Source organism: Oryctolagus cuniculus, chromosome 1 (assembly GCF_964237555.1).
Source record: "Oryctolagus cuniculus chromosome 1, mOryCun1.1, whole genome shotgun sequence".
Classification (NCBI taxonomy): domain Eukaryota; kingdom Metazoa; phylum Chordata; class Mammalia; order Lagomorpha; family Leporidae; genus Oryctolagus; species Oryctolagus cuniculus.
Window position 1 is genome coordinate 20102646 of NC_091432.1, and position 14995 is coordinate 20117640.

The 14995-nt window shown below is 58.4% G+C and overlaps 1 protein-coding gene across 1 annotated transcript in view; it reads right to left on the reverse strand.

Moving 5' to 3' along the window:
• The window catches only part of CRY2 (cryptochrome circadian regulator 2), a 31247-nt gene extending 18655 nt beyond the window's left edge, over window positions 1-12592 (reverse strand). The window contains exons 1-4 of the mRNA XM_008270202.4: window positions 12342-12592; window positions 3827-3935; window positions 1664-1806; window positions 125-309 (exon numbers count right to left, since the gene is read on the reverse strand). Of these exons, the coding sequence (XP_008268424.2) occupies window positions 125-309; window positions 1664-1806; window positions 3827-3935; window positions 12342-12565 (661 nt within the window). The 5' untranslated portion in view covers window positions 12566-12592. The remainder of the gene's footprint in view (window positions 1-124; window positions 310-1663; window positions 1807-3826; window positions 3936-12341) is intronic.
• Between the last annotated feature and the right edge of the window lie 2403 nt (window positions 12593-14995).

The window sequence follows — 14995 nt, forward strand, 5'->3', positions numbered from 1 at the left end:
TCCGGCTATTCCCATCTTTGCTTTCCCGGATCTTCCAAACTGTCTATGCTATGTGTTACTCTGGCAAAGGTGGAAAACGGCCCAGCATGGCTGCAGCCCCGGCAGCCCCGGCAGGCGTACGCACCCAGCTCCTCCAGGGAGGGCACGCCGTAGGTCTCGTCGTGGTTGTCCTGGATCTCGGCCCGGCAGCCCTCCAGCTGCTGGCTTGTCACCGAGCCCGCTGGCTTCTTGGGCAGCTCCATGCGGCTGATGATGGCCTGGAAGCGCTTGTAGGTGAGCGGCGGCTTCTGCCCGTTCAGCTCAATGATCCTGGGGGGCCCACAGCACACGTGGCGTCACTTGCGGGGCCCTCGGTTGCTGCCCTGCCCATCCAGAAACAAGCCCTGACTCTGAGGGTGTGAGGGTGGCTCTCCTCAGCCACTCACAGGCCCCATCTCCACTTTACTGCGAGGGAAAACGAAGCCCAGCAGGCTGTGGCAGGGGCGTCCGGTAACGGAACAAGCCAGGGCCAAAGCTGGGGCTCTAGTCCGGGTTCCCTGGTGTCCAAGTGGAGCCACCTGGAAACAGACTGACCACATCCTCACCACTCACAGAAAAAGGCCGCTAGCCTTGGTACCTGGCCTAGCTGTCCGAGCCCCGGGGCCCCGGGGGCCTCCCTCTCTGTCCCAGCATGAGCCCTGGAGGAAGCTCTTTGCTAAGTGCTGCACACCTGTCCCCTTCCGGGAAATCACGCCTGCCGCGTGTGTCTGTACTAGGACACACGTGGAGGGCAGCCCCGTCCGCCCGGGTCAGAGCTAGGCTCTGCTCAGCACTTTACAGATATCTCTCAGGAGTGAAGAAAAGAGCCGCCCTACTGCGAGAAGAGAACCAAGAACTGTTCATAACACGATCACTTGGGAGGGTTTGGGGCCAGACTCCTGGGGCTCTGGCTGGCCAGGAAGTAGCTTACGCAAGGCCAGGCTGGCTAGGTGAGTTCATTTTGTTTGTTCCCTCTGCTCCCCCTCCGTGGGACGCAGGGCTGGCTGCTGTCTCTGCAGTACCTCCCCCTCCTCGGCACGTGGCCGGAGGAAGAGCTGCACACCCAGCCGGGCGCAGGCTCACGTGCTCAGCTGTGTGACCCGGCCTCCTGGCAGCCGGCGCAGTGCTGGGGAGAGGGGGCGGGGCGCACTGGCGGGGCCAGCTTGGCAGCAGTAGCAGCAGGAGAGTGGAGGAGGTTCTCTGTAGCTGTCAGCTCCCGGCAGGGACCGCTAGATCCCTGAGCACAGCCAAGGAGCTGATCCCAGGTGCAGGGGTAGGGCCTGCAAGAACACAGGCCTGCTGGTGGGGCTGGCAACAGGCCCCTGGGGTCAGAGGGCCGCCCTGGAGGAGCAGGGCAGAAGTGGGAACGCACGGCACAGATGGTGCAGAGCAGAGTAGGCGAGAGGGCCCCTTCCGCCGCCAGCCCTGGGCCTAACTGATCCCTTCGTGCCAAACTGGGTAAAGCTCTTTAGGACCTGTTCTTTGTGGCCCCAACTCTGGATCCTTCTGCAGCTTCTACAAAATGCTGTGGCTCACGAGCCGCTGGGCCCCCAAGGCTGAATCCCCTGAGTTCCACTCAGCAGGGGCCCGAATCACCAAGCAACCCTCCTGGCTGGCGACCAGATCCCCGGGCCCCGACTCTTACCTGTCCAGGTCATAGAGGGTGTGAGAATTCTCGGTCACCACCTCCACGCCGGCCTCCTTGGCCATCTTCATGATGGCCGCGTCCCGTTCTTTCCCAAAGGGTTCAGAGTCATACTCGAAGGTCAAGCGGGTCACCCCCCATTCCTGTGGGGAGAGAAGCTGTCACGCTCAGCCCTGGGTCTGGGGAGGCGGGAACAGCATCTGTCCGGAGGCCTGGCCGCATGGGCTTCAGAGCACGCTAGGTACAAGGATCGGACCAGGAAGCCAAGAGCCAGAGGCTCCAGGTGTGAGCCTACAGGCCTACGACGGGGAGCCAGGGGATTCAGGGAGAGGTGGAAGCTCTGTGCACCTGCCGTGTCCTTGAGTGGGAGCAGGAGCAGGCCACCATGAACACAATGCTCCCGGGGGAGCCCCGGCCCAGAAAGAGGCACTGACTCACGGGTGGAGACAGTGGCGGACAGGATCACCAGCCCCCACTGCTCTCAGTGAGCCTTTCCCAGTGCTCCTCACAGCCTGCAAACTTGTGGCCTAGTTTTCTTGGCCGACTGATGCTATGTGAAGTGCCTTGACGGTTTCCACAGCAACACTCCCGAGCCAACAGCAGACAGAGCTAATGGGCTCCAGCTCTGAGAGTCGGGAAGGAGGAGCCGTTCCCAGCCCAGAGGTCAGAGAAAAGAGGCCACGGGGGCTGCGTGGTGAGACGGAAATTCTTTGCTAAGTTGTAGTCCCTTCTGGCAGGAATTCCCAGATCTCCCAGCAACCCCAGCGAGCTGGCCCCGGGAAAGGCTGCGCAGACGAGCCCCACAGAAAGCCCCACAGCATGCAACAAGCCAGACAGAAAACACATTCTAACCGAAGTCCGGGGCAGTGTCCCTCCCAGCCCACTGGCGAGCGTGGTCACAGCTGAACCTGCCAGGGGACTGGGGCCCTCGACGGGCCCAGGCTCTCTCTCATCCAACAATGAAAGCACTAAACATTTACTGAGCCCTTAATAAGCCAGGTGCCACGTGCAGTGATTCACAGACGCCATCACTAAATACCCATAATCACCCTGCGAACAAGCTAACAAAACACCCAGGAAATGACTCCTCCACGAAGCCCTCCTGATCCCTCCCTGCAGCGGGATGCTCCTCTCGCCACGGCGTTTATCTCACGGCCGTGACGTCGCCTGCCTGGAGACCTGAGCTCTCCATCGTCGCCACCTAATGCCTAGTAGGGGCCTCGCACACAGCAGCGATCGCTACACATGCCCCGAGCGACTCAACCACTGAGGCGCCTCCATCTCTGGGTCGGACCCGGGCTGGCGGCCTCTGCGTGGCTAGGAGACAGCGGTGAGGCGGAGGGGGAAAGAGGCCGACAGGTGAGGCTGGCGACGAGGTAAGGGACGCGGCTGGGGACTCGAAGAATCCACGACCACCTCTCAGTACGTTCATGACCACGGGCAAACTGCTGCTCTCTGCCCTGCCAAACGGGCAGCACCCACCCACCTGCTGGGGCTGCCGTGAGGGGCGGGGCAACAGCTGGGCCCCGTCAGCCCTCCATAAGCGAGTGCTGCGACTACACATGCGGCCCGGGGAGTGCCTATGACTGAGCCGCCTGTCCCAACACGAGACTTCCCTTCCCGTCCCCGGGGCTGGCGTGGAGAAAGGTGTAACAGCCACTGCTGGCCGTGTGCCCCACAGCCCTCGGTCCAGGGGCCTGTGCCTGCTTTTTAAAGTGGCTGGCAGGGGGAGGAATGGGCTAACCCTTCGACATCACACAGAGGCCGAGGCGGCACCGAAGGTACCCACGTCAAGATTTCATCAATCATTGACTCAGGCCTCTGTTTCCCGATAAGCAGAGCAGGGCACAATGGGGCACGCCCCTCGCCAGACAGGAAACCCCACCCTCACGGCCCTGGCACACAAGCCCTAATAAAGCTTGCAGGCCTGGGCCAAGGCAACACGACGGGAGCCAGAGGCAGCCACATCCCACGTCTGGCCTGGCCTGGAGGCTTGCCCAGTCTCTGGTCGCACGGAATTTTCCCCAAGCTTCCTTCCTGGTGCAAGCTGAGCAGCTGCCTGGGCTCCCAGCTCCTCGGTCGGCGGCTCCCGGCTCCCCCGTGCGCACGGAGGGCACCCCCAGCGTGCAGCAGGTGTCCCCCCTCGGGGCCCTGCGCACGTACCTTGAACAGTCTTGGGAACACATCAGTGGGCTGTCCTCGCACCACGAACAGGCGGGAGTTGAGTTTCCTTAAACTGGTGTCCAGATCCTCCAGAGACTGAAGAAGGAACCTGCAGAGTGAGACACATTAAGAAGCGGCTCTCGCTGCCGACCGCCCAGAGGAACGGGTCCACTGTGGATGCCACGCCAGGAGCGGCCTGGGGAGCCGGCTGGAGGCGCTGGGGTTCCGGTGCAGGCGTGAGGAGGCCACGGATCAGCTCTGCCTTGGCTGTGACCTCGGCCTGGCCCCTCACTAACTGGGCCTCAGGCAGTAACTTAACTTCCGTGGCCCATTCTCCCAGCTGAATAGAGCTGACGCTAGTGCTTATCTCACAGAATGGCTAAGATGCGGCTACCAAATTATGCACGAAAAACACGCAGGCAGTGCCTGGCAGGCAGAAATCCCAGGACACGTGTGAGCTGTGCCTCCCGTGGTGTCTCTGCGCCGATTCCCTCGCAGCCTTGGGATGGGCACCCGAAAACTGAAGGCAATCCTGTGGCACGAGACCGTCACAGCGCTGGAAAACCTCCCCAGCCCAGGCCAAGCCCTGGCCGTTCAGCACCCGCACTTGAGACTGCGCTGCGTTCCTGTCCCCAGCCCTGTGGCAGGTGGCTCACTCTCCAGGTCTCTGGCCACCAGGTTCTCAGGCCAAGAGGCAGAGACTGTAGAAGGTTCCTTTCTTTAAAATTATATGTATATATATATATTACTCTTAAATATTAAGAAAAATGTTAAATTTTTAATTTATTTGAAAGGCAGAACCACAGGCAGACTGAGGGAGAGAGGGTGGCGGGGTGGCGGGGGGGTGGGGGGTGGATATCTTCCATTTGCTGGTTCATTCCTCAAATATCCCGAACAGCCAGGGCTGAGACAAGTCAAAGCCAGAAGCCTGGAACTCCATCCAAATTTTCCATGTGGGTGCAGGGACCCAACTACCTGGGCCATCTTCTGCTGCCTTCCCAGGGGCATCAGCAGGGAGCTGGATAGGAAGCGGGCAGCTGGAACTCAAACTGGCGCTCATATGGGATGCTGGTGTCACAGGTGGCGGCTGTAGCTTCACCCACTGCACCTTCACACATCTGCAGGGGCAAGGGCTGGGGAGGAGGTGGGGGCACTACAGACCCAGGAGCCCCGGCCGCATGGGCCACCATGGGAAAGGGGAGGGTGACGAGCGTGTGCCGAGTGCGCTGGCGTTTTATTATAAATGAACATTTTAACCAGGCAGCTATTCACAAAGCTCAAACTTCCAGTGACAAGAGCACACGGCAAACTGTCCTTCCGCGCCAGGGCAGCCAAAGTCATCAATGTGATCAGGAATCTGTCGTGCTTTTTGCCTGCATCTTCCCATTTAATTCTCTCCACACATTTCGAAGGGAAAAAGTCCTCTCCTCATTTCACAGAGAAGGAAAGTGAGACACACACACACACACACACACACACAGAGCGCGGGTGAGAGGGGAAGGAGCTCTCCTAAGATGACAGCTGTCGAGTGGCAGGGCTGGGAAGGAACCTGGGTGGAGGGACTCTGGGACCCCGGAGTCTTCTCTGGGCCACATCTCTCAAGTCATTGGTGGCACCGGACACTGTCCAGGAAGCTGGGAACCCCTTCCTCTGAGGACGGTAATCGGCCAGCACTCCTGTCTCCCCCAGGAACCGAGGGCAGCCAGCACCTGTCACAGCCGCCCGCCCACAGCACCCTGCATCTCAGCCTCCAACGGGGACCAGCAGTCCGTTCTGAGCACGGCCAAGCAGTGAAGCGCGTTCCCCGAGGACTGGGGACCGCAGGAACAGCGCCCGTTCCTAAGCCGCGCACTGGGACCGGCCCCTGCCCTGCTCTTGTCTGGGACACAGGCAGCTGGAGGCCACGAGACCCACATCCCAGAGCCTCACCGTAGCTGAAAGGCCTGCAGGAGGCTCTCGAAGGGCCGGGCTGGGAGGCGGAACGCTGCTTTATGCCACCAAAAGCCCCGCCTCTGTAAATGTCTGCTTTTTAATAACTGACACCCCTGGACTGCTGAGTGGCAGGTGACACACTTGTGCCAGCCGCACCTCACTACTCCTCCCAGAAGGAAAAGAAGAGAGATCTATGCAAACTGCCTGCTGTCCCCTGAAACCCAGGCTGGCCGGGGGAAAGCCAGGAGATAGCGGGGAGACCAGAATTCCACAAGCCCCGGCCAGGGGTCTCATCTGAGGCTCCCAGGAGTGTCCCTGCAGGTGCACCTGCTGCACAGGATGCTGATCTAAAGCTCTGACCAAGGTGGGGACGCCCAGGAAACGCAGGCTCCCCTACAGGGAGAAGCCGCCTCCGCAGGGCTCCATTTCTCAGCCTCTCTTACTAAAAGGAGGCGATGTGGGCAGGCACAGAGGTTAAAATTGATCAGATTTGTGAGCTGGAAGACCACGCCCCTGTCTGATCCCATGCCCCTACCTGACCACACCTGTGCGCCCACCTGCCAATCAGCCTAGTTAACCACTCCCCTTTGGACATGGATTAAAAGCCTGGAGCACTGTGGGCCCAGCCCCTTCTTTTTCCTCCCTACCCTGGATCCCCTTGCTGCCCTGCGCCTGCGCCTGCGGGCGCGTGGCCTGCGAGCCACGGCTCCGTGCTTTCCAGCTGCACGCTCCTCGTGGCTGGCTTTGGCCTGCTCTCTACTCAGTATGAATCCAGATTTCCCTTTCTCTCTTAGATAGAGCCCCCACTCTCCTATGCACTTCTCTCACTAAATAAACAGCTTAAAAACCTACCATGCTGCCTGGTTTGTTTGTGCCAGTATTCAGAAATCCCTGAATGCGTGACAAGAGCCCACACAGCTTATTAATGTGTAAATACTAATGGGTGAATCGGTCTCAGAGGGGCTCTCTGCAGTATCTCCAAGGTCCAGAGAACCTACGGGTCTTTCTCTTGATAGCAAGAGATGTCCGGGGCTGGTGCTGTGGCACAACGGATAAAGCCACACCTGCAATGCTGGCATCCCATATGGGCGCCAGTTCAAGTTCTGGCTGCTCTACTTCCAATCCAGCTCTCTGCTATGGCCTGGGAAGGCAGTAGAAGTTGGCCCAAGTCCTTGGGCCCCTGCACCCGCATGGGAAACTCAGAAGAAGCTCCTGGATCCTGGCTTTGGATTGGCACAGCTCTGGCCGTTGTGGTCAATTGGGGAGTGAACCAGCAGATGGAAGACGTCTCTCTCTCTATGTAACTCTCTCAAATAAATAAATAAATCTTTTAAAAGAGAGAGAGAGAGAGAGAGATGTCCACAGAGGCTCAACTCTAAACCCAGCAAAGAGACAATAACAATGGTAACAGCAGCACCAAGGACCACGCGGTGTCGACAACGAGCCAGCACCGTCCGGCGTGCTTCGCACACACCCCCTCCCTTCATTCTCGAACAGCCCTAGGAAGTAAGCGCCATCGCCCCCAGTCTCATCTTTCACAGGAGGAAACCGAGGCACGGAGAGATTCAGCAACTCGCTCCATATCGTCTACCCACGTGGACAGAACCGAAGCCCGGGCGACCCGTGCGGCTCCGCACGGCTGCCCTGACAGCACCTCGGCTGCGTGTCAGCTGTCAGTCACCTGGGAGCTCGCCTGGCCAAAGCAGCTGCATTTCAGCAAGACCCTCGCTGAGTCCCGTGCACAGGGAAATTTCTCTAGTGAACTTGCAGACGGCCTGGCTCCTGCCCCCTCCTCAGCCCTCTGGAAAACCTCTGCTCCTTGCACCCTCCCACCAGAGTCAAGCCTCCAGGCGGGAGAGAACGACTGACCCTGACCGGCCCAGCCAGGTGATGGCTTTGCATAGCACCCCAGCAGCGGGCAGGCGGCGCACTCCTGCACTGCAGAGAGGGCTCACTCATTCCCTCCCGCGCTCCCTTGGGGCCCGCCTCCCCTGCACGTGGTCCGTCTCTCTGCCCTCCAATGAGTGCCGGCCGGGGCATTGGCGCTGGCAGTGTTGGAGGCTGGCCCCTCGCCCTCGGCAGCTCCGGGCTGAGCTCACATGGCCGAGGTTCCGAGCACACGGTCCTGAGCGAGCCGTTAAAGCTCTCTCTTTGAATTAGACAACATGTGCAAGTGAATCACATTACATAAGCACTTTGCAGCCGGAGGCGCCCAGAGCTGGAGAGGACCAAAATGGGATTTCCAAAAATACAGAGAGGATGCTGTAATTCAGAGTCCACGAGGCTGGCCCTTTAGAATAAAACGGGCAGGGACTTCGGTTAAGGACTTGTGTTGTGAGGGAAGGCTGGTCAGCCTTGGAAAAGGTGTTGTTTGTTGTGCACGGGGGCAGGGAGATGATAGTGAACCCTTCTTTGGATCCACAGTGCCCTTGACCAAGTTTCTCTGCCTCGAGCCAAGGTCAGCTAACCAGGCTGATGATGTCACCAGCCAGCACGGGCTGACTGCGCAGCATATTAATAGAAATTAATTTTCTTCTGATTACGAGAGCCTAAGCCCCGTGGAAAAGGATAACCTCAACTCAATCCACACAGGGATCAAATTCTACGCGATAAAAGTGTATTTGCTTTCTCCTAATCTGGGAGAAAGATGAAGAGGGTTTCCATCCTTCTAAGCAAATGGAAACATTCCTTGGGCAGCAGTGGAAAAGCCCCTGGGCCGTGCACCGGGGGAGGGGGGCGTGGGGAAACTCCATCTCCCCACCAGCAGACTCCAGCTCTCAACCCCCCACTCACCAAGTTCCCCGGGCGGACCACCCACAAGCACCACCCACAGCCCTTCAGCCACTGGGCAAGAGGCCATGCTGGTGCTGGCCAGGCACCCTGCAGAGAGCCCCAGCCTAGTGCATTACGACTGAGAACAAATGTTCTCTTTCTCCCGACTCCCTCTGTCCCTGAAGGGTCTGAAAGAGGCGTAGCGCCTGAGACAAGGACAAAACGATCTACAGGAAGTGTGAAAATCCTTGCCAATACCTATCGAAATGGCCACAGGGAGAGGAAGGGTGTGAGAAACTCCAAGGGCCTATTTTAAGTAACTCCTATTTTAAAACCTAGAAGCTGCACACATGTGCCCTTGGTTCTGCTTCTCCCTATAGAGCCTCCTTCCAGACGCAGCCAACCTGGGGAAGGTGCGGCTGGGGAGGATGACCAAGGGTATACCAGTTGGTGCTTGAGAACAACACATTCCGGAGGCAACCCAGAAACGTCCCAGTATCACCAGGGCAAGGAGTGTGCTAGCTTTCTCCTGTGCCAACCAACAGATGTGTTTCTTGGTTGCCTTTTCTCTGTCCTCGTCTGCTCTGACAAAGTGCCATTCCTAGGAGGCACACGTGGCACGGCGGGTTAAGCCGCCGCCTGGGCTGCCCACATCCCAAGTAGCCAGTGCCGGGTTGAGTCCTGGCCGCTACCTGATTTCAATCCATCTTTCTGCTGATGCATCCTGGGAGGCAGCAGGTGCTGGCCCAAGTGCTTGGACTCCTGTTGCCAACATGGAGACCCAGATGCTGTTCCTGGCTCCCTGCTCTGGCCTGGTTCAAACCCAGCTGACACAGGCGCGGGGGAGGGGGACAGTGAACCAGTGAGTGGAAGATTTCTCTCAAGTCTGCTTATCATATAAATAAATACAAATCTGAGCAAAAAGAAAGTGCCATTCATAGCTATTTTCATCTGCCTCCCTCTGCAGATGAAGGCTGTACGTGAGTCAGCGTAGGATGTGTAGGAGCGTAACAGAGCTCACAGGTTTGGATGCCCCCACCCTTCCCGGAGATGCCTCTCAGCGGCACAATGCCAGGATCCAGGAAGCCCACAGGAAGATTACCGCCCCGGAGCTTGCCAGAGGCGCAGAGGCACAGCGGGCCGGCACAAGTCCCCCCACCTCCAGCCACCCAGCCACGTGCAGGAGACAGCCTGCAGGCGGGGTGGAAGGCGCCCAGCAGCAGCTATCAGATTCGATCTGTTTGGTGGTATTTCACCTCTTTCTTGCGGAATGCGAATGCAAATACTAATTAGACTTCCTGCCACGGGGCACTGCCACACGGCACTGCCAGGCCGCATCCCAGGTGGCCACTCTGGTCTGCTGTTCTCTAGCTCGGGGTTTCTCAAGCTTTACTGAGAGCTTACAAGACCCTAATGCCCAAACCATAGGCCCAGGCCAGTCCCATCAGAATCGGGCAGGGGGCAGGGGGCTCCAGGCAGCATTTAAAGATCCTTATGAGATTCGACTGTGCAGCCAAGATGGAGAACTGCGGCTCTGGTCTGCCCCTCCCCGCGCCCCTATTTCATTTTTCTTACAGAAGTAGTTCTACCAAACTGGGGTTATTTCCACGTCCTCAACTAAAACGCGGCCCCGGGAATCCTGCGGCACTGCCATGCATCAGCTTAGTCCCCGCTGCACCCCGGCAGCACCCAGAGCAGCACCTGGAACCTACTAAGCACTCACTAAATAATCCCTCTCGGAATAGCTACATCCCTGTGTGGCCTCTGACTTCCGGATGTCACTCAGGCACCTGAGCTGCCACCCTCCTTTGCCCCCGCACTCCCTTGAGAGCACAGTTACAAAAGGGTGACCTACAAAAATCCATAAACACCTCGTTTCTAGCAGATGCAGTTTAATCAGCAACCGTGTTTTTGTTGTTGATTTTTACTTCCCCAATGCTACAAAGGAGTAAGCAGGCCTAAGCCATGTCTCTCCCTCCCCCTCCAAAAAATTCCATAAAAGAAACTCCTTTATGACAAGGTAACAAGTGGCTCCTATTCTATTTACTCTGCTCTGGTTGGCACACTGCCACGGGGAGGACAAAGTCTGAGGCTTGATTTAATGTCCACACTGGAGACGGTCATTTGAGGATGTTTGTCAAAGCCGGCCTCCTATCTATAGAAAGTGGAGCAGAGCTGGAGCAATAGTGCAGCTGAAAACAGTGTGGGCAGACTCTCCCACGACTATCTTTAGTTGTTCCTGCTACACACCGGGCAGGGGGGAGCATTTAATAGACCGACTGCCACGAGCGCTCTCTCCTCGCAGGGCACACACCTTGGAGAGGAAAGAATGGTGTGCCGAGAGCCCATGGTCTCCTGGGAACAACTCAGCCCATCTGGGCAGTGTGGCCACAAGCAAACATCCCCCAGATCAATGCAAATAAACCAAGCACCTGCCCCTGGTGTCTGAGGGTGATGGGTATGTGGGTATCAAACTCCTTGGTTCTGAACACAGCTTACAGCCAAAAAAATAACCCCCAGGATCCGCAGGGGGTGAAGCTGCCCCTTGGGTTCCCCACATCCCACGTCGGGGTAGGGAACGAGCAACCCGCGGGCCAGATAAGGCCCCTGAAATCATTTGGTCTGGCCCTGCCAAAGCAACCACAGATGGGACTTGAAATTCAATAAACCCATAGCAGGCTCATTTTACAGTTGATCATTTTGTTGGCTCACAAATGATGTTCTAAATATCCAAACGGCCTTTGGCAGAAAAAAAGCTCGCGACCCCACTGCTGGTTCCAGCCCTGGGGGCTCTGCTTCTGATCCAGCTCCCTGCTGATGCACCTGGGGAGGCAGCAGAGGGGGGCTCAGGCGCTTGGCCCCTGCCGTAGATACTCGGGAGACCAGGATAGAGTTCCTGGCTTCTGACTTCATCATGGCACGTCCCCAGCTGTTGCAACCATTTGGGGAGTCAACCAACGGATGGAAGACCTCTCTCTCTCTTGCCCTGCCTTTCAAATGAGTAAATATATAATATATATATTTTTAATTAAAGAAAAAATACTCCAACTATCGACTTGTTAACCCTTCCCAGGATCCTGTCAGCCCCGCCTCCTGGAATAGATGGGGAACTCCGACACTGTGGCATCCCGGGTCCCTATGCGGAACGGGGCACATCAGTCCATGAGAGAGCCGTCTACAGTGGCTCGCAGGTCCTTCTAACTCAACCAGGAGGAGGGGGAGGTGCTGTCTTGGGTTCCTGTCTAATTTTGCCAGCGAGGTCATGGCCGCTGAGAGGGCTCCCCAACACGGCTACGAACTGCTCTGGGGCTCTCGGGACACGGAGTCTCCCCACAGACGCCCTCGGGGTCCTCAGCCAGGACTCGCGGGAGGAGACCTTATCAATTCTAAGCGAGGGTCTCCAGACACCTCCAGAGGCTGGGCAGTGTGGGTGGAGGGAAGCCAGGGTGGCCGAGAGGGCGGATTCCAACAGTTTAGGACCCGCAAAGGCGAGTGTTAGAGACCCGCTGGGCTCCCTGCACGGGCATTCCCTACACCTGGAGACCTCGTCCTGCCGCGCCCGGCAACACCTGGGCAGGTCAACTTTGCGCCGTCAGGGTTCAAGCGCCTGCTCCGTGCCGTGGGGGTCCTGGGGTGCGGGGGTCCGGCGCTCGGAGGGAGGTGCGGCCCTGGCCCACCGCGCGCACCAGCACGCTGACCACGTTCCCTGGCCCCGGCTTCCCGCCTCCGGGGAGCCTGCGCCGTGCCCCTGCCCCAGCTGCCGCGGGCCGGGGGCGCTCGGCTGCGTCCTAACCGCTCGGGGTCTCCTCACCTCCATCGGTTGATCCCCACGGAGGAGGAGGCCGCGAACCAGGGGTCGAGGATGTACACGCAGCGCACGCAGCGAGCCCCGCGCACGGCCGCCAGCAGCGCCGGGTTGTCGTGGAGCCGCAGCCCTTTGCGGAACCAGTGTACCGAGGAGGCGCCATTCGCGCTGGCCGCCGGCGCGGGGACCGCCGCCGCCGCAGGACCCACTGCCGCCGCCGCCGCCGCCATCACAGCTCAGACTGCCGGAGCCACCGCCGCTCCGCCCCCGGCGGCGCCGCGAGCCCCGCCCACAGCCCGCCCTCTGACCTATGACGAAACCGCTGTTTGCTATGGCCCCGCCCCACAGTGGACCGCGGAGCGCCTCCGTCATTGGCTGGGCGCCTCCAGCCCGGCGATTGGCCCGGCAGCGCAGGATCCGGCCCCGCCCCCTCACGTTCCCGCCATGTGTCGTCCCCGCCCGCTAAGAGCCGGCCGGCTGGGCGAGTGACGCAGGCTGGCTGAGGCCTGGGGCGTGGCCTCAGGCTGGAGGGACTGCGGGTTCCCTTACGCGGGTCCTGTTCAGGGCCGCCTCTGGAAACAGCTGCTGGAGCTGGCGGAGGGTGCCGAGATACCAGACAGCGCCTTGCAGGACTGACAGCCTGCCTGCCTTGTCACCATCGGCATCGTCGCCACCCGGGTCGTCGGAATACGGCTGGCACCCGCTGAGTGCGGAGCAAAGACTGTCTCATTTGCTGCTCTCAAGTCTGCCCTGTCACTCCATAAAGCTATGGAACAGCGCTGTCGTCCCCATTTTGTCTTTAAAGGTCTGTTTATTTATTTGAAGGCAGCTAGGGTGTCTCCCATCCAGCGAGTCACTCGCCAAATGAGCGCAATGGCCAGGGCTGGGCCAGTCTGAAGCCAGGAGCCGGAAACTCCGTCCTGGTCTCCCCCCTGGGTTACAAAGCCCAAGCACTTGGGCCATCTTCCACTGCTTTCCCAGGCACCTTAGCAGAGAGCTGGATCCGAAGTGGAGCAGCTGGGACTCCAACCAGTATACAGCACGGGCCCTCAGTCCCATTTTAAAGATGAGGAAAGCAGAGGCGTTGCAGGTTGAATGACTTGCTTAGTATCATAAAGCTAATAAGAGGATCCCACCCATTTGATTCTGATCTCAAAGCATCTGCTCTTAACCCACGGAGCTATACTGCTGTCTGTGCCGAAATCCTTGGCATTTGCAAGTGGCAGGGTGCAACATGGGGAGAGTGCCCAGCCGTGCAGCAGTGTGAGGACTGGAGGCCGTGGGCTCAGATAGTAATGAGGCTGCCGGACAAATTTGTCTGACCACCGGGTCTGCTCAGGATAGCAGCGCTGTCCTGGGTCCCTGTGTAGCAGCGACAAAGTGTTGATGGTGGGCCAAGACGGCCCGGGCAGGCGGTAGCTCTGGGGTCAGGAGGCAGAGGACGGTCAGTTTCAGCTTGGCTGCAGGCTGAGCCCATGCTTGGAATGTTTCCTGAACTTGAGAATGAGCAACTGAGCCCAGGCTTGGAGCCTTTCCTGGACTTGAGAATGAGCTACGCAAGAATTTAACAGCTTGGTTGCATTGATTGGCACCACCCAGCGTCCCTGCAGTCCTAGGCTCTCTCTCACTTCCAGGGCTTTGCACAAGCTGTCCCCGCAGCCTAGCTCACACGCCCTGTCCCTCCCCACTTCTTAACTTCCGTTTGCCCTGTGTCACTGGCTCTGTACAGATGTCACCTTCTTGCGATGTGTCCCATCTCAGTCTGTGCCACTTTCCATCACCGGCCATTAGCGCATGGGTCTGGGATTTCTTGCTTCCTTGTCTGTCTGTCCCATTAGACTATAAACTCCCGGAGGGTAGGAGCCCTGGTTTACTGGCAGTCCTAGTTCCAAAGTCCAGCACTGTGCTTGGTGCTTAACGCTCACAGAGTGTTTGAGTAAAAATTGAACAGGTCCCGCAGTCTCAGCTTGGCAGGGACCTTCAAGGTCTAACCCTGGCCCGGTCCTGGCCCCGTCCTGACTTTGAACCCCCTCTCCGCCTGCTTCCTGAGTAGATACTGCCCCTCAGGAGTTTTCCCATGAAGCTCTGTGTGTCTGCCTCTCCTGCCTCCCCTTCTCTCCACAGGCCTGGTGCTCTGCTAAGGATGAACAGGGCCTGTGGGCACCTGGTTCTAGAGTTACAGAGAGGCAGAGAGAGAGAGAGAGAGAGAGAGAGAGAGAGAGGCCTTCCATCTTCTGATTCACTCCCCAAATGGCCGCAATGGTTGGGTAGAGCCAGGTCAAAGCCAGGAGCCAGGAGCTTCTTCTGGGTCTCCCACGTGGGTGATCCTCTGCTGCTTTCCCAGGTGCATTAGCAGGGAGCTGGGTGGGAAGTGGAGCAGCTTGCGCCTCTATGGGCTGCTGGTGTCACAGGTGGCAACTTTACCAACTACACCACAACACCCACCCCTGTTCTCCACTTTCTTAGTCTGTGTGATAGGGAGGGTAGCAGTACCTGCGCCAGAGGAAGTGTCCTTATACACAGTTGTCAGTGGCTGTTCTGAACAGCAGGATGTGTGTCTGATTTTGTATTCCTTGCAATACCAAGTCTGGATCTTACACGCTCAATAATTTGCTAAGTGAATAAAAGATTTTGCTTATTTTTAAATAAAAAGGAAGACT